The sequence below is a fragment of the Dipteris shenzhenensis genome, chromosome 14 (assembly GCF_047967505.1).
Source record: "Dipteris shenzhenensis isolate YYH24624 ecotype China chromosome 14, Dip_SZ_1.0, whole genome shotgun sequence".
In the NCBI taxonomy this organism is placed as follows: Eukaryota; Viridiplantae; Streptophyta; class Polypodiopsida; order Gleicheniales; family Dipteridaceae; genus Dipteris; species Dipteris shenzhenensis.
The window spans coordinates 25,987,265-26,013,529 of record NC_141609.1 but is presented as its reverse complement, the minus strand read 5'-3'; the positions used below and the strand labels follow the sequence as shown (position 1 = coordinate 26,013,529).

The window sequence follows — 26,265 nt, the reverse complement described above, 5'->3', positions numbered from 1 at the left end:
GATTATGAGTGCAATTGCCGCTATGCAGGAGAGGCTCATGATTTCCTGGTCTAGCTTCTCTTTTGGTGTCTGAAGTGGTGAGATGTGCCTTGTATGATTAAAAATGCTGGTTCCCAAAATCGTTGTGTCTGGGTGCTGTGGGAACACGCAGATCAGAGCTGGATGTAGAGGGGCAGAAGGAATGAACTGCTTCTTTGATCTAACCTATATCAAGGAGGAAAGAAGAAACAGACATGGGGGATGTCTATGTAGAGTTCGTTTTTCAAAGGCGTTCTTGGGACTGGGCTCCCTGCTCTCGCTGCTAGCCACCACTGTCCCTCACCCTGCTTGTTTTCCTACCACGAGGATCCAGGTGCGAATCGGACCTAGGCAAGTTTGGCGCTGGAGGTGACCACATTTAAGGGGGACTGAGAACCTCAAAAGTAACCCAGGTAGGTTGCCAGCCCCCTACAATGCAAAGAGCTGGCAGAAAAAAACCAGCAGTGAAGAGAGGGACCAGAGATAAGGAAAAAAAAGGGGCTTGGGCTTCCCACGGCGAGCCGAGGACCAAGGACACATGGAGGGAAAAGGAGGGCCAAAACTTGGGCTAAGCAAGAGGAGATGGAGAGCAGCAAGGTATAGAGGCAGGAAATCCACCTGCAGCTTGCAACTGATCCATACAGCTTCAAAGAACAGCCCTGCCTCGGAATGTGTGCTTCGGGATGGTGCAACAGCAAATCAGCGACCAAATTCACCTCGGGATGCGGGCAGCTGCCCCAAGGTGAGTGCAGCTGTCTTGGGAGGCATTTAATGGCCCGTACAGTTGAGAAGGCTCTGCACCCCAGCATTTTTGTGTTCCGTACGTACGAGAACATAGGAAAAGGCGCATGCAGCCCATATAGCCGTATAGACTACCTCAAAATTCGTGCAGAGCTAAGATGCGGGGAGAGCCATGCCTTTGGAATGCGTGCCAACAAAATTTTGCCTTCCAAAAACGACCAAAGTCCATCTCGTCATGAGGGAAGGGGCTCCTCATTGAAGCTCTAACCCACCCTACCAAAGACAACGTTGGGTTTGCCCCTCATTAATGATGTAACCCCTTTTTACGAATGAAACATGGGTTTTCGTTGGGCCCAACCTTTAGACCCCTCTTTCTAGCCTTAACCTAGCACTTGGGCCTAGTGGGTGCACTTGGAATTGAACTCTAGGGATTTCTAGGAAGTTAGCACTTCGGCCAAACTATCTTCGGGTTTGTCCACGAGGTTATTTGCACATGAACTTCACGTCCCTATGACATACCCCCCTCTTGAGACAGCAAACAATCTTGTTTGCTGCTACTAAATACAGCAAATAAACAACAATGAAAAGGGCATGGATAACCCGTAAGAGACAATACATGATTTGTGATATACAACCGACAATGATGATATGGGCTAGGAGAGCACGCGAATCCATCCAAACATCAATGCATCACCTGCGTGGAGTGACTAGTACACTCATCATAGAAGTCCTGCGGTGCAGAAATACTATCAGCAATCAGTACCTTGGTGTAGAGAAGGGGGGAAGGGCAGATTTAGAGATGGGGAGAGAATAGCAGAAGGAAGGGAGGAGAAGAGAGGAGAAGGGGAAGGAGAGAGGAAGAGAGAGAAGGATGAGGGGATCGAGAGATAGAGAGAGGGAGGAGAGAGAGGGTGTGAGCGTAGGCAGGAAGGAGGAAGGGAGAGTAGATAGGATTAGATGTCACATGAAAAGGTACATAGTAGGGGGTGGATGGAGACTTATATAGTCCCTCCACATTTTCCACCTAAAGGGCCTTTAACTTGGCCTCTTTTTCCCCTTCATTACAGCCATCCCTTCCCATAGCATTTTGCCCTCAAAATTTCATATGCGGGCTGTTAAATAGGTGCAGCAAACAGAAAATAATAGTCAGCCCGGTAGGAGATAGGGGTTGCCCTGGACAATGCCCTTTGGCTGCCATGAGTTCTCATCCTCAGGGAGTCCCTGCCACTTGATAAGATACTCGGTGTAGACTTTGTTTCGGAGTACGTGATCCTCGAAACCCATGATGCGCTCCGGAACATAGAGTATGTGGCCCTCCTCATCCATAGGTGGTAGCTCAGGAAGGATGCTGTCTGACATGTGGCTTCAGCAAGGACACATGGAAAACATTATGAATCCTAGAGAACCTGGGTAGCTCCAACTCATACACCACCTCGCCAACTTTGCGGATGATCCTCTAGGGACCATAATACTTATGAGCAAGCTTCGTGTTGGTGTTACCTTTCAGCGAGGCATAACGGTTCTTATGGAGGCGTAAGTGCACATAATCCCCTTCTTCAAAAGACATATACCTCTTGTGTTCATCCGCATACTTCTTCTGCTTGGCTTGGGTATCGTCCATATTCTTTTAAGCCAATTGCAGAAGGGCATCCATACTCTCCAAGTCATTTCTTGCTTGTTGATTTTTCACAGCCATGTCTGCAACTAAAGATGGCATACCCACTGTGCATCCATACATAGCCTCGAATGGGCTCATGCCAATAGAGATGTGCTTGGTACTATTGTAACAAAATTCAGCAAGTGCCAACCACTTATCCCAAGACTTCTGTGTGTCATGATATAAATGCCTCAAACACTCCTCCAGCCATTTGTTCACCCTTTTTGACTGTCATCCATCTCAGGGTGGTAAGCAGTGCTAGGTGTAAGAGAAGTACGCACTACTGTAAATAACTCCTGCCAAAAGTGACTCATAAATTTTGCATCTCTGTCGCTGACAATCTCTCGAGGGAAGCCATGATGCTTAAAAACATGCTCGATGAACTGCCAAGCAACTTGTGACGCTGATTAACGGGTCTTAGTGGGTATGAAATGGGCCTGCTTTGTCATTCTGTCAACTACCACAAAAATGCTATCCCATCCCCGCTCTATGGAAGGCAACCCTGTGATGAAATCCATAGCAATGTGAGTCCATTTGCCTTCTGGAATAGGTAATGGCTGCAAGAGACCCACGGGTAACCGGCTGTCCACTTTATTCTGCTGGCAGGGCATTCACTGACAAATTTAGCTACATCCTGCCACAAGACATCCCAGATAAAGCTTTGTTTGACCGTTTCATATGTCTTAGTAATACCCGCATGTCCTGCCATAGGAGATGAGTGCATTTCTTGTAAGACCAGCAGTCGGTACTTTGAATTTGGCACCAAATAAATTCTGTCCTTGCACCACAACAGCCCATTATGCAGCTTAAATTCAGCATGCCCCTGGCTCGATGGCCTCTGCAACTCCACAAATATGGAAGCTACCTTAGAATCCTGCATGTATTCTTCTTGAATACCATGAATCCACTCTTGGTAGATGGTAGAAATGGCAGACAAACTGCAAGCCCACATACGGGATAAGGCATCTGCAACCACGTTTTCTTTGCCTTTCCTGTACTCAATGTCGAAATCATAAGACTGAACCTTAGCCAGCCACCTCTTTTGCTTCATTGACAAGTTGGGCTGCGTAAGGAAATGCTTGAGTGTCCTATGATCTGTCTTAACCTTGATTTTGCTATCGTACAGGTAGTGGTGCCATTTTCGGAAAGCATGGAGGATAGCCAACATCTCTTGATTATACACATGATAATCCAGTTCCTTGGCATCCAATTTCTTGCTTTCAAAAGCAATTACCCCGTGTTCCTGCCTTAGCACAGCCCCTAATTCTTTGCCACTGGCATTTGCCTCCACAATGAAAGTGCGTGAAAAATCAGGGCATACCAACACATGAGCATGAGTGAGGGCGAATTTCAGGTCTTCAAAGCTGCGCTGTGCATCGTAGACCACATAAAAGCATCCTTCTTCAAAAGGTCTGTCAGAGGGGCTGCCCTCTTGGCAAACTTGCGATAAAGCGCCTGTAGAATGAAGCAAGACCTAGAAATCCCCTCAACTGAGTAGGGTTGTGTGGCTGCGGCCAATCCTCAATGCATTTCACCTTTGCAGGATCCACTCGAATGCCATTCTTGCTCACAATGTGACCAAGATACCCAACCTCTTGTGCCATAAAAGTGCATTTGCTGGCTTTAGCATAAAGCTGATGCAACCTCAAAATTTCCAGCACTTGCTTGACATGTCTAATGTGCTCCTGCTTATCCTTGCTGTAAATCAGGATATCATCAAAAAATGCCAGCACATATTTGAAAAGGAGAGGCTGCAAAATCTTGTTCATGAGTGCCTGGAAGGTAGCTAGTGCATTGGTCAATCCAAAAGGCATCACCTTGAACTCATACAGTCCCTTCTCTGTGCGAAATGCTGTCTTGTGCTCATCCCCAGCTTTCATTCTAATCTGATGATAGCTGGACCTCAAATCAATTTTAGTGAAAAATTGAGCACCCTAGAGTTCATCCAACAGGTCATCTATCCTGGGGATTGGAAACCTGTTCTTGATGGTGACCTTATTGAAGTCTCTGTAGTCAATGCACATACGGTAAGAACCGTCCTTCACCGAGAGCAGAGGGGATGCAAAAGGAGAAGTGCTATGAGTGATGAAACTCTTTTGAAGTAAGTCCCTCACTTGAGTTGCCACTTCCTCCCATTCTACCTTAGAGAGTCGGTATGGGGCCTTATTGATTGGTTTACTGACAGGTTCCAGGACTATGGCATGATCTACATCTCTTCTCGGAGGCAACTAGAGACGGCTCAGACTGCACAGATGCAGAAAGTTGAGAGCCAAAAGATGGGCTGACATCCTGCAAGAAGGTGCTCTGTGGCACAGAAAATGCATCATCTATGTCTAGATAATCCCCAAGCTGGGGTACATGCAATGGTCTAGAAGACTGATGCTCATAGGCATGACGGGCATTTGCCATAAAACCCCTGCATGGAGCAGACAAAACATCATGACTGTTTGAATGGTCCCCTTGCTGGGGTGCGGGCTGCTTACCCTTTGTAGGATTGCTTGAGAGAGAGAGAGTGCAGGTAGCAAAGCGTCGCACAAGTCTTAGCTGTCACATCAAACTTGGATAATGAAAAAAGGAGTACAAGGTACAAGCACCTGGACTTAGGACTAAGTGTCGTAGGTGTCACATAGGACTAAGTGTTCTATGTGGCCTAAAAGGCACTAGCACTACAAGTGCCTATATTTATGCCTACAAGGCACATACCATGGTTTATAGGGCATCACTAGAACCACCAGGAGATAGCCTACAAACCCCCCTCCATGGGATGGGCTGAAGTACTCTGGAAACGTCTCAGAATACTTGGTATTTTCAGGTCATGGTGGCACATGTTCATCCAAAAGGATATAGCCACCTATGAATTTACAAGGGATGTCAGATCATGTAACAAAGGGAACCAAGTGTAAAGCCTGTCGAAAGACTTCGAACTTGGGACGAGGAAATGCCTTTGTAAACATATTTGCTATGTTGTCCTCTGTGGGAAGATAGGACAACTCTATGTCTCCTGTTGACAACCGCTCCCGAACATAATGATAGTGAACTTCAATATGCTTGGTACGCGCATGAAACATTGGGTTACGCGCAATGGCCAAACCACTCTGGCTGTCTGCGTAGACCATAGTGGAGGATGTCTGGCGAATACCAAGATCTGTAAGTAACTGTCGAAGCCAGACACACTCTACTGTAGCGGTGAAAGCTGCCTTGTACTCAGCCTCACAGCTAGATGTGGCAACTGTTGGCTGCTTCTTGCTGAGCCAAGAGATACATGAATTGCCAAGCAAAAAACAATTGCCAGTATGTGACACTCTGGTGTTGGAACATCCTGCCCGGTCACTATCCGTGTAAGCATGCATGGTAAGTGAACCCTGATCACCATAGAAGAGGGCTAAATCCTGAGTGTCTCTGAGATATCTGAAGACTCTCTTCACTGCCTGCCAATGCTGTGAACTGGGCATGTGCATGAATCTGCTGAGCTGAGATACTGCATATTGTAAGTCAGGTCTGGTGTGACATAAATAAATAAGGCATCCAACAATCTGCTGATAAAGAGTGATATCACATGGTGGGCTCCCATCATGAGCTGAGAATTTGAAGCCAGGGTCCACTGGAGTAGAAATTGGCTTGCAATCCTCAAACTGAAAACGATCAAGGAGCTGTCCAATATACTTGGAGTGAGACATCATGATACCCCCCTCAACATGAGCAAACTGAATGCCCAAATAATAGTGGAGCTGTCCCATGTTTGACATTTCAAAAACCTGCTGCAAATCAGCCTTGAAAGCTGCAATTTGCTGAGTATCTGGGCCCGTGATGAGCATATCATCCACATATAAAATCAGCACTAAAAAATCAGATCCACTCCCACGGACATAAAGAGTGGGTTCTGTGGGACTTGTGTGAAAACCAAGGGATAGTTAGTGTGCACAAATTTTGGCATACCATGCCCTGGGTGCCTGCTTCAAACCATAAAGGGCTTTTCTAAGCTAGCATACCTTATTTTCAGAATTAACAACCTCAAACCCAGGAGGTTGTGTGACATATACTTCTTCCTGCAGATCCCCATGAAGAAAAGCAGTCTTGATGTCAAGTTGGTGCACTTGCCAATGATGATGGGCTGCAATGGCAATGACACATCTAATGGTAGTAATCCTGGATGTGGAAGCAAATGTCTCCTCAAAGTCAATGCCTTGTTGTTGGGCATACCCTTTTGCAACAAGACGGGCTTTGTATGGATCTATGCTGCCATCAGATTTCCTTTTTAATTTGTAGACCCACTAGGTTCCAATGGCATTCTTGCCGGGAGGGAGATCTACTAATTCCCATGTGTCATTTTTAGCAATGGAATGTAACTCAGCTCTCATTGCATCCATCCATTCTTTGTTGTCAAAAGCATGTTTATGGCACAGAGGCTCTTCATTGCAAGCTGTAGCAAGGAGTGCAAACTCAAGAAAGTGACCATGCTGTCTATTCCCTGATCTTGTCCGGGCAGCAAAAGGCTGATCTTGTTTGCTGTCCCTCAATGTATCAAGAAGCCATCCAAGTCAGATAACAAAGAGGTTGCAAATATCCTCCTATGATGAGGAATGGGCTTTTGCAGTGTTATGCAGTTACAATCCGTCTATTCATGATGCATGCCTATCTGTGAGTGATGCCAATGTATGGTATTTTGACAATGGTGCTAGCAAGCACATTACCTCACAGAAGGATTTGTTTACATCTTATGCAGCTGGTTCTCATGGAGGCACGGTGATATGTGCCAACAACTCCTCCCATCCTGTGCAAGGAGTGGGAAAGATTGTACTTACCGCAGCAAATGGTGGTGCATTTACACTCTCTGATGTGCTATGGGTGCCTGGCATCAAAAAGAATTTGCTTTCAGTTTCAGCCATTGCCCGTGGTGGCTTAATGGTGAAGTTTTTGGATGGCAGATGCACCGTACATGACATTAGTGATGGTGATACAATTGTGGCTTCTGGAACTTTATGCCACGGTCTTTACAGACTTGATCACTATGAGAGTGCTTTGCATGATGCTTTATTCACCACCACCCCATCACAGTTGGCAAATGCTGAATTATGGCATGCTCGATTTGGCCATCTCAATTTCAGAAGTTTGCTGCGTTTACACAGCCATGAAATCGTGTCCGAGATGCCACACATACATACTCCGACTCGCCATGTATGCGAGGGATGTATCTTGGGGAAGATGCATCGCACACCGATTCCCAAAGATGGGACTGTCAGAGCTGTCCGTAGATTACAGCTTATACACAATGATGTTTGTGGTCCTATGAGGACTCCATCTATTGGGGGATATCTGTATTTTGTCACTTTCATTGATGATTTCTCTCGTTTCACGTGGCTCTACCCATTGAAGGAGAAGTCAGAGGTGTTTACAAAATTCAGACATTTTATTACTCAGGTTGAGAATTATGCCTCAGAAAAAGTGGGGACACTTCGCACTGATAGAGGGGGAGAATACATGTCCAAGGAATTTCATGCATATCTTGTAGAGAGAGGCATCATCCATCAGTGTACCACTCCATACACCCCAGAGCAAAATGGGCTCGCTGAAAGGAAAAACAGGTCGGAAATGGAGATGGGTAGATGTATGCTCAAAGGCAAAGGTTTGCCCGAGAGGTTCTGGATGGAAGCTCTCATGTGTGCAAATTATGTACTTAACAGATGTCCCACAAAGGCCTTGCATAATCTCACCCCGTATGAGGCATGGCATGGTAAGAAGCCTTCTGTTGCTCATCTCCGAGTATTTGGTTGCTTGGCCTATGCACATGTGCCCCAGCAACATCGTACTAAACTTGATGATAAGGCTCTCAAATGCATTTTCGTGGGGTACAGTGTTGAAAGCAAAGGGTATCGGCTGTATCATCCATCCAGCAGGAGGATTATTACAAGCAGGGATGTCATTTTTGCTGAGGATTCCACTCAGCCATTGCTGTCCTGTCAAAAACAGCCTGATGTCTACTCCAGGGATGTGTTTGAATAAATGCTGCCCATGACAACTGAAGGTCCCTCATTTTCAGAACATTCCAGTTTGATTCCCCATGCTGTTATGCAGGCCGGTACAGCAACTAATCAGCCTATTGTGGCTGAACCACATATGCCTATAGATGAGGCAAATATTGACCAGGCAGTTGATGAGGAAAGGACAGCCATTCAGTCATCCAAACGGGTGCCCAGGTGGCTGATTGAAACATTACGGGACAGCAGGTTACATACTCCTTTACCTACGAGGACTCGTGCAAAATCTCATCATGCATCTGGGTTGTTTACTGATTATGCCTTTCAGAGCACATGCAGTGATGAAGAACCTCTGACATTTGAGGATGCTGCAGAGGACAGTAATTGGATGGCAGCCATGCATTCAGAATATGATTCCATCATGCAAAATGAAACATGGCACTTAACTGAATTGCCTCCAGGCAAAAAGGCCATTGGTACTAAGTGGGTCTACAAGATTAAGCGGAAGGCTGATGGTTTAGTAGACCGCTTCAAAGCAAGACTCTTTGCGAAAGGGTATGCTCAGCAAAAGGGTATTGATTTTGATGAAACCTTTGCCCCTACCTCTCGCATGACCACTATCAGATGCATGATCGCCATGGCAGCCCATCATGGATGGCAAGTACATCAGTTGGACATTAAAACAGCGTTCCTACATGGAGACTTGCATGAGGAGGTTTATGTTACCTCGTGGATTTGTGCAGGATGGACAGGAACACTTGGTGTGCAGGCTTCACAAAGCTCTGTATGGCCTTAAGCAGGCACCTAGAGCTTGGTATGAAAAGATACACACATATTTGGTTGCCCAGGGATTAAGCAACAGTCCAACTGAGAGTACCCTCTATGTTAAAAGGACTCAGGATGTTTTTTTGGTCATTGTTTTATATGTTGATGACATGCTGCTCATAGGCCCCAATGAGCAAAATATTGCAGCCTTCAAGGCTGAATTACATTCCTCATTTGAGATGAGTGATCTGGGCCCTTTGCATTTTTATTTGGGCATTCAGTTTATACAGCGGGATGATGGTATTGTTCTGATACAAACTAAGTACATCCAGAAGTTGCTTCAGCGGTTCTCTTTCCAAGATTGCAAGCCAGTTGCAACTCCTGTGGAGACTGGGATGAAATTCAGCATTGAAGATTCTGGGGATGCTTTTGATCAGACATTGTACCAGCAGGCTGTGGGCTGTTTGATTTATTTATGCAATTCACGGCCAGATATCCAGTTTGGGGTCTCCTTATTGAGCAGATTCATGCATTGCCTAGGAACCAAGCATTGGCAGGCTGTTAAGCGGGTGTTCCGCTATTTGCACGGTACTATGCACCTTGGTTTATTCTTTCCCAAGGGGGCTGATCCACAGCTGCATGCTTTCTGTGACTCCGATTGGGCAGGATGCTTTGACACAAGAGTGTCCACTTCAGGTTTTTGCTTCTACTTTGGGCAGTCATGCATCTCTTGGTTGAGTAAGAAGCAACCCTCCGTGGCCACTTCCAGTTGTGAAGCTGAGTACAGGGCAGCTTTCACAACCACCGTTGAGTGTGTTTGGCTCAGGCGATTATTTGCTGATTTGGGTATGAGACAGGAGTCTGCTACCTCTATTTTTACAGATAGTCAGAGTGCTTCGGCAGTTGCGAAGAATCCCGTCTTCCATGCTCGCACAAAGCATATTGAGGTTCATTATCATTATGTCAGAGAGAGATTGTTTGCCTCAGAAATCAGCATGATCTATGTGCCTATACATGACAATGTGGCAGATATATTCACCAAAGCATTGTCTCGTGAGAAGTTCGAAGGCTTTCGCAAGCTTCTGAACTTACTTCCTTTTGGTGATTGATATCACATTTGCCTTGTACACTGTCACCACTTCACTCTAGGGGGGTTTGTTAGCACCTATGTGTTGGGAGTGTAGGGTGACACCTTAGGTGTAGGCCCGGGGCACTTTTTACTCCAACTAGTGGAGGTTTTTTCCCCCGAGCTTGGTAGGCACACTTCCATGTGACCTGCAGGGTGTGCTTAGCTAGCACAACCTTATCCATGTATATGATGTGACTTTAGTCACATCTTCTGAATCAATCAATCATTTGAGCTTTTTGTGCTTGTTCTCTCCTCGTGTGTCTCGTCTCTGCACCAACAAATATGCATTTGATGGCCTTGTCATCAAGCTTATGTCTCAGCTGAGATGGTACATGAACATATGCAAGAGACCCAAAAACTCTCATGTGTGAAAGTGAAGGCTTCCTGCCTTTCCATGCTTCATAAGGTGTAACAGTCTTTAATGCCCGTGTAGGTGATCTATTGAGCACATAGTTGGCACATAGTTGGCACACATTACTGCATCAAGCCAAAATTTATTGGGCAAAGACTTGGCCTTAAGCATGCATCTGGCCATCTCCATTGTGGACCTGTTTTTCCTTTCAGAAACAGGATTCTGTTTATGAGTGTAAGGAGTAGTACATGAGTGAATAATTCCCCGTGAAGACAGAAATGCATTAAACTCCTTTGACATATACTCTCGCCCCCTATCTGTGTTGAGGGTGACAAGCTTGCATCCTGATTCATTCTCAACCATATTCAGCCATCTCTGAAAGCATAAGAAAACTTTAGATTTGGCTTTTAAAGGATATATCCAGCAATATCTTGTGAAATCATCAATGAGAGTCATGAAATACTTGTATCCCCAATGGCATTTGTCCTCATTGGGCCACAGACATCACTGTGCACTAGCTGCAATTTCCTTTGTGAGAGTTTTGGACAATTCTTTTGAAAAGGAAATCGATGCATCTTACCCAAAAGACAACCCTCACACACATGTTTGGAAACTGTGTGAGTTTGAGGTACATCATTTGCCATCTGCTGTGAATGTCGCTTTGCAAGAGCTCTTTAATTGATATGGCCCATTCTCTCATGCCAAAGATGAGTTTCAGCAAGCTGTGAATCTGAAATAGCCAATGCTTCAATAGAAAGTGCAGCTGAGTGATGATCAAGGTGATAAAGCCCCTTTTGCAAAGTGCCAGTGAGAACTATGGCATTGTCATCACGAAGATCATAAACTAGGCATCTGTACCCATCAAAAATAACTCTGAAACCTGAAGTGGCAATTGCTGAAATTGAAATCAAGTTGACTTCAATTCCAAGCACAAAAAGAACATTTGTGAGAGTAACAGGATGGCTTGAAATGGATGTGAGCTGCACATCTCCAATTCCTTTTACAGCATATGAAGCATTATTAGCACATGTGACAGTCCCCCCTCGAGGTGCATCAGCTAAAGAATGAAACAACTATCTGCAAGATGTGACATGCTTGGAAGCACCACTATCAAAGTACCGGGACTGAGCATCATTAGCAGCAAAGAATGCATCAGCTTTGGAGGGATCAAATGAGCAATGGACAGCCCATGCCCAATCATCCTGAAGAGCATGTGCATGTGAAGCATCTTCTGGCTCATGGGATTCAATAGCATGAGAGGCATTAACTGTCAATCTTGCTTTCTTTTTCTCCGAAGCAATGCGCTTCCTGCATTCTGAAATGTCATGTCTAGGCTTGCGACAATAGTTGCATCTTTTCTTCTTTGACTTATCTGCTGTATTTTTAGATGCATGGGAGGAATTGCAGCTGCTATGCGCAGATTTTGGCTTGCCCATAGGCTTGGAAGCCTTGCCTCTTCCTATGTGCTGTGAAGCAAATGCATGATTAGGAATAATGGCTTGTCTATTAGCTCTACTTTGCTCTTCCTGCAAAAGCAAAGTCACTAGCTGATCAAAAGAATAGTGGTCTGGATTACCCATGGCCACTAATCGAAGGGTTGAAGCAAACTCTTGATATGTATCTGGCAGTCCATTCAATGTGGTACTGACAAGCTGTGAATTTGGCACCACCTCATCAATGTTGGCAAGTTGTTCCATGAGGTCCTTGACCTTTGTCAGGTGTGCATCCATAGAGTCACCTTCATTCATACTGACTTCCTGTAATTGCCTTCTCAAATATGCAACACGTGCCTCATTGCGAATCTGATAGAGAGAAGCCAATTTATCCCAAGCATCCTTTGCTGTCCTGCAAGACCGGATGTGTGGAATAATGATTCTCTTGCATGATAAAGCAATGCATGAATGTGCATTTGCATATCTTGCATCCCATCTTGTGTGTTCTTGAGTTGGAAGAGTAGTAGCAGGAGTGCTAGAAGATGAGGCATCAGGAGGAGTAACCCCTGCAGAGGGACCAGCAGTAGAGGCAACCATTGTAGCATTGGCTGGCCTTAGATCAACCCTAGAAACAATATTTCACAAATGCTTTGCAACAAGAATATGTTTCATGAGATAAGACCACATCGGATAGGTGGTGCCATCCAACTTATCATCTTCACGAAGAACTCCAAATAAATCTTGATTGTTCCCAGCCATAGCAAATGTGATACCCTGAAAGAGACCTGAAAACCCAAAAGCCTCAAGGCTATCACTGCAAAAAGCTGGCTGTCCAAAAATGACAGCAAATATCTGCAAATTTCTGACCCAAATCAAAGGGCAAATGCAGATCTGACCCAAATGTGACTGTGGTAGGCAATGTTCACTGCAAAAGCCGCAAATTTGGCAAAAGCCCGAAATTTAATGAGGGCAAATAGGCCAAAAAGAGGGCAAATGCAGAAAAGGCCCAAATTTTGCTGAAATTTTGCAAATGTGACCCAATGTATGCGAATCTGACTCAATGTCTTGCAGAAAAGACTCAATGTCTGAAAATCTGACTCAATGTCCTGCAGATGTGACTCAATGTTCTCCAATCTGTCCCAATGTATTGCAATCAAAAGAGAAATTGCAGACAAAATCCCAAAAAAAATATAGCCTCAAGGCTTGCAACTGCAGAATTAGGACTTGCTGTCCACAAAATGACTGCAAAAGTGCACCTGTCCCAATGTATGGACCTAAAAAATGTAGGCTTTCCAATTTGTTGAAATGTCTTGAAATGATTTCAAACAGTAGAAGGAAGATAAGGATAACAAAAATCCTCAAAAGCCCCAAATTTTGATAATGTACTGTAAAGTACAAGCTGTACGGACTGCAGGTACAACGTGCTGAGCAGGTACGGACTGCAGTGTACGGAGCAAGTGCGTGTAGTGTACGGATGCATGTACCTGACTGTACGGATACAGATACGCTATATGGATGCATGCACTATGCTGTACGTTGTACGGTTGTACGGCATTGTAGATTCAAATCTGTACGGTTGCTCAGGTATGTTGTACAGTTGTACGAAATGCATATTCGAATCTGTACGGTGATTGAAGTACGGAACTGTACGGAGTAGGTACAACGGTTAGTACGGCGATGTAAGTATTAATCTGTACGGTAGCGTAGGTACGGCGGCTCTGGTACGGGACGGACAAGTACGACGCAGGTACGTAACACGTACTGTGTACGGAGTCCAACGTATGGTGGCGCAGATACGGAAGTTGTACTACGTAAGTACGATGGCAGGTACGGATGTGTACGACGTAGGTACAAAACCCAGTACGGACAGGTACAGCAAGGAGTCCAGGGGCAGGAAGACGAGTCAAGCCTAGCTCTGATACTACTATAGGATTGCTTGAGAGAGAGAGAGTGCAGGTAGCAAAGTGTCGCACAAGTCTTAGCCGTCACGTCAAACTTGGATAATGAAAAAAGGAGTACAAGGTACAAGTACCTAGACCTAGGACTAAGTGTCCTAGGTGTCACATAGGACTAAGTGTCCTATATGGCCTAAAAGGCACTAGCACTACAAGTGCCTATATTTATGCCTACAAGGCACATACCATGGTTTATAGGGCATCACTAGAACCACCAGGAGATAGCCTACACTCTTATCTTGCATAGCAATGGCAGATGTGATCTACTGATCAATCTGCTGTCCCATTTGGACAAGAGCCATATCCTGCATAGCCATGGCTGTGGTAAGTTGCTGGCTGAACACCTACCCTATCTGGCGAAAAGCACCCTGGAGCATAGAGGAAAGGGTCCAAAAACTGCGTCTACGCTTTCTGCACTTCGCGGGATGCAGGAGAAAGAAAAGACAGAAATTTTATTAGTGTCTTCGGAAGACCGATGGGTCTATGACTGAAAGAAAACCTGATACAAATCACAGTAAGGGTGGAGCTACTGAAACGAGCATCATCACCCGTGCTGAATCCTAAGTCTGATCATACATAATCAAATACATCTGGATGTAACAATGAAAAGAAAAGGACTGGAGTGGAGCAGAATCCTCCGTATGTCATGTCACCCTGGCTGGTGCATAGCCGGTGATGGGACGCTGGTGCCCGTCAAGGGGTGCCATGCGTCTCGGTGTCCTGGACGAGGCTCGACGCAAGACCTGAGCCACTGTGACTCTCGTGGGACGTATCCCGGGTCTAAACAATGACGGGAGGTCCCCTAGAGTGATCTGTGTCTCCTCGATGTCTCGTGTGTTGTGCTGTGATCGTCGGGTCGGGGTCTTTGTCACGTCTGCGGCTAGAGACTGGATGATCATTTTCACTCGATGGGAAGAACTCTGTGATCTGCTCTGAGAGGTGTTTGATGATGTGGCCAAGCCCCGTCGCCTGAGTAAATACTCTCTATGTCGGACTCCCTCGTGAATGAAGGCCGTGAGGCATCTCTGATCTGGGTAGGCGAGGAATCTGGAAAGGAGCCCGGAGCCGTCTCTGAAGAGGCAGTGGTAGCGACCTCGGATCTCGTAGTACACTGGGCACCTGAAAATAAAATGCTCCTCCGACTCAACCTCCTGATAGTCGCACAATATGCATAAGCGATGCTCCCTAGGAATCCCCTCTGCTTTGTCGCTCTCTATGTGGAGGCGGTGTGATGATACCCGAAACTGTCCAATGGAGATCCGTAGTGAGTGAAGCTCAGTGTACCTCGGTGGTGTGATGAATCCCTCCTCTAAAATGCGAAGAGAGTAATCTTTGTAGAAACTCAGCTTCACTGGAAGCTCCCTCGGCTCCAACCAGGTCCTAAAGGTGTGTAGCTGTAGGAGATCCTCTTGAATGACCTGGTTGGTATGTGGCCCAATCGGGATGGTGGGTGGGAGTACCGGAAGGGCATCTAAACTGTACTGAAAAGGAGGTATCCTATCGATGTGGAACCCTAGTCTCACAAACCATCTGTGAGTCCGTGCATACCAGCATCGCTCGTCTCCCTCTGCTACCAACCTCATGGAGGAATCGAAAGCCAACCATGGCAACCTCTGTCTCCCTGATGTGCAGTCCCCATATGATTTAACCCGGTGTAGATATGTGATGGTCTGAAAGGCTGCATCTAGCTGGAGTGGAGAAGCACCAAGCGCGGCCTGAATGATGTGATGTGGTATAGACGGTTTCCTCTGATCATCCGTGAGAGCATGAGGATCTGCAAGCGCTCCACCTGTGTCCACTCTATCTCTGACATGTCAGGCCCCCAACAAGGGCTGCCATACATACCGGCTGGTCGGACCAAGGAGTCGAAGAGAAGAGCCTTGGTTCGAGGGTCCTTGAAGTGGGAGTGAAAGCACTGTCTCTCTAGCTGAGCCAGTGAGGCGTATCCCCTGCTCAGTCTGGCTTGCATCGCTGGTCTCATCGTGAAGATTGGGCCGGAGAAGATGACCCCCAAGTAAGTGTATGAGGATACGATCTCAACTGGTGACCCACCCAAAGTAAAAGTAAACTGCTTTCGCTGCATGTTTGCTTGAGAGGTGTTAAAGATCATGACCTTGGTCTTGCCAAGGTTGACCTCCAAATCATGGGATAAACAAAAAGCCTGCAGTGCATCCAGTTGTCGTTGGAGCCCCTCGGGTGTGGACGACAAGAGTGCCACGTCATCTGCATAAAGAAGAATCCTGATGATGATCTCGGCAAGTGAGCAACTGGTCCCTCCAAACGTCCCCATGAAAGTCTCAAGCTCATCGATGTAGAGGCCAAACAGGGTTGGTGATAAGGGACAACCCTGTTTGACCCCTATGGTACTCAGGATCTCATTTGTCTAACCTGCGCCTGTACGAACTCGGCCTGAGACTCTCTCATACAGTGCCATGAGTGCCCAGATGATCTCCTGATCAAATCCCAGTGTCTGTAGGCGTGTGATAAGACGAGCTCGAGGTACTGTGGCAAAGGCTTTGTGGAAATCCACAAAGCAACAATATACCCTCTCCTTTCGTGATCTGGCCTCCTCAATGACACTCGTGAGTGTGAGTATGTGATCCATAGTCCCATGGTCTCGCCTGAAGTCGGCCTGACCCTCTGCTCTGAGCCCTCTCATCTCTGCGAACAGGCTGACCGATGCATCCAATACAGCTGCATAGATCTTGGACATCACATGTCCAATCATGATAGTCCTGTAGTTACTCGGGTCCATGGGATCCCCTGCCTTGTGGATGGGGGTGATGGTGTTGAGTGTCCAAGTGTGGGGGAAGCCAAGGCAAACAGTGTCATTGAATAGCTTTGCTAGGATCGGGGCTAACGTGTCGATCCCATATGCGATAAACTCAGTGCATAGCCCCTCGTGATCCTTAGCTCGGCCATTGTGCACTTTCAATGTCGCATCCTTGACTCCCTCTCTGGTGAACAACGTGCAAGTGGTGGGACGAGGTGTGTGTATGAGGTTTGGAGTGGGCTGGTGTGGGACATCATATAGATGGTGTGCATATGTGTGCCAGACTCTCGTGTCGGTGAGGGGTGATGCGGACCTATGCTCAAGGAATCTCCGCTAAAAATCCTTAGAGTTGTTGCTGTACAATATGTGTAGCAGCTCCTCATTTTGACGAAGAAATGCTTGCTTCTTCCGACATACGAGACGCCGGCACTTGCGTACCGTCTCTGGTGTGTTCGGGAGGTGACATCTGGTTTTGAGTCGGAGCTATCGGTGATAAGCCTTGCACTCCGCATCGTACCAATTGTTGCAGGGTACAGAACCAAGAGGTGGTGGTCTAGTGGACCATGTGGTGTGGGGAAAGATTTGGAGGGCAGCCTCGTGGAGTGTGCGACTAATCAAGGCAGCACGGTCCTCTATGAGTGGTATGTGATTGATGTAGGTTAGGAGTCTATTTAGACGTCAAGAGTAGGCCGGTGAGAGGCTGTGATCAAAGTGTATGTCGTGGTAGGTGTCGTGCTTCCTATGTGGTGTGTGTGGTGTGGCTAAGCGTGGGGTGGCGATAGTGAAGAATAGGTATGTGTGATCAGCTCCTGGAGGGAGTGGTGCTACGGTGAAGTCGGTGATACATGAAGTGAAGGTAGGGGATCCCATGATGTAATTTACTACACTAGTGCCCCCCCCGTGTGGGAAGCAAGTAAAACCACCTGAGGAGGGCCATAGGTCGAGCCCGTTGTAGATGATGAGATCATCCATCCTGCCCAAATCAAGGAGTGCGTGTCCATATGGTGTAACAGGCCCGTGTCGGTCCGATGAGGTCCTAGTCATACCTGTTGCGTCTAGGTCCATGTCTGGTAGCATGATAGAGTCGTATCGGAAGTCCAGGAGTGGTGCCTGTCGCGTACTCGTCCTGGCGTTGAAGTCCCCAACAAGGAGAACTTCCCCACGGGCTGAAAGGTCTAGGAGATCCTGATGTAAGAGTGCATATGGTGATGTCTCACCCTCTTCTCGTGCCACTCTGGGGAAGTGGGATGTGTCTGGCGAGAAGTAGCATATTGCTATGAAAAGGTCACGGGTGTCTGCGCATCGGATCCGGATCACATGAATCGGGAGTGTGCGTCCTTCCTCTCAATGGAGATGGCTCCAGCGAGGGAAGACCTGTACGATACTGCGACCCCGCCTGATCCTCGGACTCCTCCTGTATCCCTCGTCTCATCCCTGAAGGCTGACTCCCATGTGTAGCCATTGACTATCGGTAGTGGACGCTCTGGGCTCTGGTGTGTCTCCGTGTAAAAGACTATGTCTCATCCTGTATAAGACTCCGAGAAGTTCCCTGGGTCTGACCATAAGGTACCATTACAGTTCCAAATGGTGCAGTCTAGGGTCTCGAAAATCTGAGTCTCACAGGCCCCGTCCCCCTAGGGGGTACGGTTGGGAGCTTGACGGGTGCCGGTCAACAACCTACCATCTCGGACCACAGCCCATTTCCCCTCCTTGCGGGCAACATCCCGTTGCTCCAGAAGAACTCGTCGCTCCTCAATCTGTAGTGGTGTCAAATCCTCGTCCATGGACAGGGTGGGATGCTTTCGTAGAGAGGCTCGGCGTCGGAGTGTCGCTAGTCGAGCATGTGAATCTCTGAAGCGATTGACTAGGGGCTGCTCGCGGTTGGGATCTCTCCCAACACGCCTTGCTCCCTCTATGCCATGGTCGGGGACCCCCATGGTGGTGGTCACAAAGGTGATCGCCTCCTCCGTGGGCGTCGTAGTGGTGCTGGTGTTGTCTCGCGTGATCCCTCGTATCCGGATGTTGAGGGCCTTCGAAGCCCTCTGCTGTTGCTCCTGTATGGCGGCTGAAACGGTTGCCTTTGCGGGCTCCCGTTTTGCCACGTCCACCCATCTAGTCGTCTCTGCTATAGTCGACTGTATCGTGGCTATGTGTGCCTCCATCTCTGTGACTGGGGTCCCTCCAGGCACAGCTCTGAGGGTCTCGAGCTCCTCTCGAAGCTGTGTGATGTTGTGTCTGAGTCCCTGGATAAGGGTGCCCTGCTCGTGTATAATGCGGGCCTGCTGCTTCCAGGTGTATCGGGCCTGCTCCTGGGTGTATGTGTCAGCTCTACCTGACGGGCCCGGATGCTGTGTATCTCAGCCAATAGGGAGTCCCAAGCATCTGGCGGGGGCCTAAGATGTCTTGGTCTAGGTGGGAACTAGATCTCAAGAGGGGTTGGAATGAAGGTGGGCTGCTGAGGTTGTACTGAGGGTGGGGACAGCATGATCTGGGCGGGGGAGTGATATGTAGGAGTAGCGAGGCCGGACGAGGTGATGAAGGGTGGCTGACTGAGAGATAGAGGTGATACGAGGGGAAAGTACTGTGGAGCCGTGGCTGGTGGGGCCAGTGGTGAGGCTATTGGAGAGGAGACATGTGATGATGATGCAGGAGAGGGGGAGGAGAGAGGCGGCGTAGATGATGAGGCGGATGATGGTGGTGAAATAGTGGTGGTAACCATAGAGGTCGAGGATGTGGTGAGCGGCATGGGCTTTGGGTGGGCCCCTTTCTTCTGGGCCGCGGTGCTGTCCACTGTCAAACCGCTCCGGTTGCTGCGTTTGTTGAAGTTCTCTAGATTGAGTTGCTTTTGTGTTTTTGCCTTGTCACTGTTCCCCTTCCCCATCTCCACGCGTATGCAGATTTGGATCGAGGGGTCTCCCGCCTAGTCTCTTGTCCTCATCCCCCTGTTCCCTTCATTATGGGGGCAAAGAAGGGATTGCAGGAGGTTGAAGCTACTGTGTTAAAAAATATATACATATTTGGAAAAAAAAACGTGGGGGGGGGGGCAGGGGGGTAGCAAGGGGGTACGGAGGGGGTAGCGAGGGGTAGCGGAGGGGGTAGCGAGAGGGATAGCGGGGGGGGGGGGAAACATGGGGGGGGCGGGGGGGTAGCGAGGGGGTAGCGGGAGGTAGATAGGGGTAGCGAAGGGGGTAGCGAGAGGGGTAGCCGGGGGGGGGGGTAGCGAGGTAGCAGGGGGGTTAGTGAGAGGGGTAGTAGGGGGTAGCGAGGTAGCGGGGGGGTTAGCGGAGGGAGTAGCGAGGGGTAGGTAGCAGGGGGGTAGCGGAGGGGGTTAGCGAGGGGGTAGCGGGGGGGTAGCAGGGGGTAGTGCAAAGGGGGGGTAGTGAGGGGTAGTGGATGGGATAGCGAGGGGGTAGCAGAGAGAGTAGGGGGTAGTGAGAGAGAGAGAGGAGAGGGTAGCGTAGGGGTAGCGCAGGGAGAGAGCAAGGGTAGCGCAGGGGGAGCGCAGGGGGGAGAGCAGGGGGGTAGCGAGGTAGCAGGGGGGTTAGTGAGAGGGGTAGTAGGGGGTAGCGAGGTAGCGGGGGGGTTAGCGGAGGGAGTAGCGGGGGGTAGGTAGCAGGGGGGTAGCGGAGGGGGTTAGCGAGGGGGTAGCGGGGGGGTAGCGCAAAGGGGGGGTAGTGAGGGGTAGCGGATGGGATAGCGAGGGGGTAGCAAAGAGAGTAGGGGGTAGCGGGAGAGAGAGAGGAGAGGGTAGCGTAGGGGTAGCGCAGGGAGAGAGCAGGGGTAGCGCAAGGGGAACGCAGGGGGGAGAGCAGGGGGAGAGAGAGGCTGAGTGGAAGAAACCTCTGCACCACCAGTGGATGCAGCCACTGTGGCAGGCAATTGCTCATATTGAGCATCCTCATCAGTGTCATGTAATATATCACAAGGGGCACGCTTCGGTGGCATGGTGACTGGTCTCGGAGAGAGGAGCTCGAATGTAGGCAAGGATAAATGGATAGCAAAACCTTGCTGTAATGAGCACCTGAGATAGTGTGTGGAAAGCATGAAGAAGTCGATGGAGAGGTTCGGAAGAAAGGTCGTCGAAGAAGTTTCCAAACGGAGCCAAAATGAAGAGTGAACTTTTTTTTTTTTTTTTGGGGAGGGGGGGGGTGGTGCCTAAGTCACCTAGGACAGTTAGGACTCCTAACCTAAGATTGGTAAGATAGTTAGGACACTGACTTAGTCTAACCTAACCCTCCTTGTAACCCTAGTTAGTACTAACCTAACCTAGGTCAAAACTAACAAAGTCTAAACCTAACCTTTAACTAAACTAACCTTGGTTAAATTCTAACTTAAGGCTAGTACCTTGTAGACCAAGGTGTTTGCAGGTCGGTGGAGGCGGCACGCGATTGGCAGAGCAAAAGGCAGCAGGGCGGAGACGGGATGCGGTGTCAACGTGGATGTGGGCATGGGCTGCTCACGGAACATGTTGGACGGAACCTGTTGGACAGAGATAGGGACTCAAGGCGATGGCCGATGCTTAGTAGGGCTCCATGCGAAGGCCGGCAGGACTGGTTGGCTCACAGCTTTTTCACGACTGGAGCTACAAAGGCTCTCACGGCTGGAGCTCTGAAGGCTCACGGCGATGGAGGACGGGACTGCTCACGAACTTTTTTTTGGTTGTTGTGTCTGAGTTGGTGATGCTGCTCAGTTCGTTGGCCTTCTAGTTCACTTCAAGTTTACGCAGCTTAGCTCACCGGTCGTAGGGTCAGCTCTTGACCAACGCTACTTGCTGCTTGCAGTCATCTTGTTGATCGAAGGTCGGCATAGCTTCTTATGGCTAGCAAGTTTGGCATAGGCGTTGGCATAGCAACTGCTAAAAATCCAGAGTGGAGTGAAAAGGTGCCAGAGTCGTGCTCTGATACCAATGTAGAGAAGGGGGGAAGGGCAGATTTGGAGATGGGGAGAGAATAGTAGAAGGAAGGGAGGAGAAGAGAGGAGAAGGGGAAGGAGAGAGGAAGAGAGAGAAGGATGAGGGGATAGAGAGATAGAGAGAGGGAGGAGAGAGAGGGTGTGAGCGTAGGCAAGAAGGAGGAAGGGAGAGTAGATAGGATTAGATGTCACATCAAAAGGTACATAGTAGGGGGTGGATGGAGACTTATATAGTCCCTCCACATTTTCTACCTAAAGGGCCTCTAACTTGGCCTCTTTTTCCCCTTCATTACACTCGGGTGAATACTGTCAACAATCAGTACCTCGGGTGAGATTTGCAGTGTCCTCAAGCAACCTCTAGATATGTGAGCCTGTCTGTTGTGAAGGGGTGGAGGTCCTACCCCCCTCTTGAGCATCAGGCAATGCTCAAGACCTCTACTCTTCTGAGCTTGAATGAGCCTGTACCACAGTGGGTTCAAGCTGAAATGCTTTCAGGTAGAGCTGCAATACCCAAGGTGAATTTGCCAATTCACCCTCCTCCATCCACTTGGCATCTAGTGCTGAGTAGTTTTGAAACTCAACGAGACACCTTCTAGAAACTCTACCTCTGACTTTCCTTTCACAGTGTGCCAAGATCTCTTCTAGAACCAAGATCTCATTCAGTTCCTCCACTTCAGGCTGTTTCTCATCAAGCATCTCTTCAGGCACATCTCCCTTGAAAGGTTTCAACAAACTTACATGAAAGGCATTGTGAATTGTCCAATGCTGTGGTCCTGTGTAAGCTACATCATTTATCTTATGCAAGACTTGGAAGGGTCCATAGTACTGCATTTTCAGTTTGGTGTACACTTTATCCTTGCCTTTCATCTGCCTAATTCTTGCTTTTTGAAAACGCAGCAACACCCAATCATCGTCTATCAAGACCAATTCACGTCGGTTTTTATCTGCTACTCTTTTATGCTTCTTACAAATCTATCCGCTTCAAAGATTTTCTCTTTGGTGTGCAAGATGGGAGGTACCTTTCTTCTGCCTTCCACAATTTCAAAGGTGCTTTCCTTGTGAAAGAATGCACAGTATTGTTGTAGGCAAACTCAACCAGTGGCAAAAATTGTTCCCATTTTGTTTGCTGGTCTGAAACATAACATTTGAGAACATCGAGGGCAGTCGAGTTTGCCTCTTCTGACTGTCCATTTAATTGTGGGTGAAAAGAAGATGAAAAATTGAGCGTAGTGCCCATGTTCTCAAACAAACCTCTCTAGAAAATGCTGGTCATACGGGGGTCTCGTCGATCACTGACAATGGATTGAGGCATCCCGTGGTGTTTGAAAATATGAGACATAAATAATTTCGCCATCTGATCTGCTGTAATTTTCTTCCGCACTAGAATAAAGTGGGCCTGTTTGCTGAATCTTCAAATTTTGGTCCAAATTCCATCATGTCCTCTTGATGGTGTACGAGTTAGATCGAAGATGAAGTCCATTGCAATGCTTTGCTAGGGTCTATCCAGAATTGGCAATGGCTTTTGCTTGTCGTACTTTACCTTCTGACGAGTGATGCATGTTTTCACATATGCCTCAACATCCTTCCTCAAAGTCGGCCAGTAGAAGAAGTGCTCCACACCTTTGATTGTGGCTTCAATGCGTCAATGTCCTGCATATGGTGGGGCATGACTCTCCATCAAAACCTTTGGCCTCAATTGCTTTGTGACACAAAGTCTGCTGTGCATCATTAGGAATCCATCCTTAAGCATATAGTGCTCATGCCGATTGCCCTCAACCAGCTGATCATAAATCCTTGCAAAATCATCATCATTAGCACACTGATCCTTCATGGCATCAAGTTCACTGTGGTATGCAATGGTGACAGCTGAAACTTACGGTTTCTTTGATATTGCATCGGGACTTGACTTCCTGGAAAGTGCATGTGCACAATCTGAAAATGAAACATCAAAAGGAAGTTTGCCCACCGCATGTGTTTTTCTGACAACATTCTTTGGGTGGTGAGAAAGTATCTCAAGGATTGGTGATCTGTCTAGACATAAAAATCAGCACCTAAGAGGTAATGTTTCCAAGTAGAAAGAGCATGTATGACAGCCGCCATCTCTTTCTCATATATTCCGAAATTCATTTCAACATCAGTGAGCACCCTGCTCTCGTATGCAACCACTCTACTGTCTTGCATAAGCACTCCTCCTATGCTGTTTCCACATGCATAGGTCTAGCAAGATAATGACAGGATTGGAGCATAGCTTCTGCTTTAGCTCTTCGGAAGCTGCAATTTCCTTAGCACCCCACCTGAAAGACACTCCTCGTTTGGTAGGGCATGCAGGGGTGATGCTATTTCAGCAAAATAGTGGATGAACCACCTGTAATACGAACATAAGCCAAGAAAGCTCCGTACTTCCCATGCACGACCCATAACACCCCTTTCACCCCTCCAATCTCCCAAACATTTCCTTGACAAGAAAATGCCAAGGGACCTAGCCCTTTCAAAACAACACACCCCACACATATATCATTATCCATTTCCACATACAAGCCAACAAACCAGCACCCGAATGAATGAAAACCCAGTACATTGGAGACCTTAGGCCCACATCACCTATGCTCATCATTTCCCCGAGACCTTGCAAGAAACACATTATATTCATTTTTGAAATATTTACATCCAGCATGATAAACAAACTCCTGGTGCCCCAAAAGCCCATCCCCTAGGTCAGTGCATACTTTGAGTGACTACCCATATCTACAAGATAGTGCACAAAAGCCAGATACATTTTTTGTCCCATCAATGTGCTGCTTGTCTTCTAGGGAGAGGGAAATCCAAATGGCTGTGGGAGTCTAGGCGCTGCCATAAGAAGCTCCCTAACTAGGCCAAATGGTCGCCACCAAGATTAAAATCCCATGGAAAACATAGCGAGAAAACTGCTCCTGCTAGCAAAAGGAAGAGGCAAAGGAGGGATGGAAAATGAAAAAAACAGGAAGAAAGAAAGAGAGGGAGAAGACTAGGGGCTCAGGACTGCTGTCCTGGCACCCTAGCAGACAGCAGGGTAAAAACCTTACTGAAGGCCTGTGACTCAAAAGGCAGGCTGGAGAAAGGGGCCAAAAATCCCAGCAGCTCCAGGACGAGCTGGGCGGCCATGGAATAGACGCGACATCCCCTCGGCAGATTGGGGGGGAGGAGGGGGGAAAGGGTGGTGAAGGGGAGCAGAAAAAGGGGGGTCGAAGCAGTGTGAGGGGAAAAGAGAACAGGGGCTGGCGCTATGAGGAGGTTGGCAGAAGGGGCTGACGGTGACAAGGAGGAGGTGGAAGGGGGCAGGAAACCGGTGGGGCAGAGAGGCAAAGCAGGGAGGGGGACGGCACGAGTGAGCAGTGAGAGGGGCTGGGGGAGGCCCCGGATGGGGGGGGGGAACTGTCGAGGGAGAGGTGAGGGCTGGAGCAGCACGGAGAGCAGTTCAAATCTCTTAGAAGAAGCCTTAACCATGTGTTCAGTGATAATTTTTGAAATGGTGCCAAGCAATGTGGCAATCTATGGCTGTGGGCAGAGTGCTGTGATACCACTCATGTTATCAGTACTCCCTTTCAGTAGTGCTTTACTTTCTATTGTGATGCACTTATGGAATGTTTGGTATATGAGAAGCTCTTTATGTAAGACTGCTTCTTCTTTTGTGGGGGATGCCTCTATGCTGTGATGCTGGGCTGAAGATAACCACGTGTGTTTTATCTTTTGCTTTTGCAGGGTGATGTTTATCCAGTAGAACCAAATGAAGATGAAATATGGCGCAATCCTGTCCTAGATCCTGACTGGGGCCAATTGGAGGACGAGGATGTAAGTCTCAATGCTGTGATTCACTCTGAATTTTGTTTTTTTACGTTTTCAAAACTGAGTTTTCCTTATGAGAGGAATAGGACAGTTATTGCACTATACAAAAATGGAGATGATCCAATTTGGCATTTATCAATTTTCTGCCTGCTGGAACTTGTATTGCAGCCAAGTGGGTTCTGCTCCCATACATTGTCCATGCTGGTTAATGATGCTCCCGGCGTGCTGAACAGAGTGACGGGGGTGTTTGCAAGGAGAGGCTACAACATCCAGGTAATGATTATCCTTTTAATTTGTATTTCATACTGCCGTCTGGTATTTTGTTTGTGCACCTTCTATTCATAAGTTCATCTATTTTTCTATTAGTTTAAATGGCTATTAGACCTTCGAGTTGTGTCACATGCATGTTAGTTGATCCGAATCAACCACTGTCAACAACTATAGCGGGAGATAGACTATCCCCACTCTCTCTCCTGCTCAATACTAACTGCAACTGCAAGATGATGCACTCAATACACAAGGTGAGCTGTGGATGTGAGTGAGAGAATAAGAGGGAGAGAATGTGGTGGACCTCCGAAGAGGAAATAGATACAACTGAATAATGAATGCCCAAAGGGCTGAATACAACTGTATGAAGGGCTGAAAGCCTCACTGCAAAACTGGAAGGCTAGACTACCTAGAGGAGGTGAATCCTCACTAGATCCCTAAAGAGGCTGAGGCTACCCTGTTTATGT

The 26,265-nt window shown here is 47.8% G+C and overlaps 1 protein-coding gene across 1 annotated transcript in view; it reads left to right on the top strand.

The window, feature by feature from the left end:
* Positions 1 to 26,265, top strand: part of LOC147894390 (acetolactate synthase small subunit 2, chloroplastic-like) — a 50,286-nt gene that overhangs the window by 6,998 nt on the left and 17,023 nt on the right. Inside the window, exons 7-8 of the mRNA XM_087384825.1 lie at positions 25,448 to 25,537; positions 25,700 to 25,804. Of these exons, the coding sequence (XP_087240951.1) occupies positions 25,448 to 25,537; positions 25,700 to 25,804 (195 nt within the window). The remainder of the gene's footprint in view (positions 1 to 25,447; positions 25,538 to 25,699; positions 25,805 to 26,265) is intronic.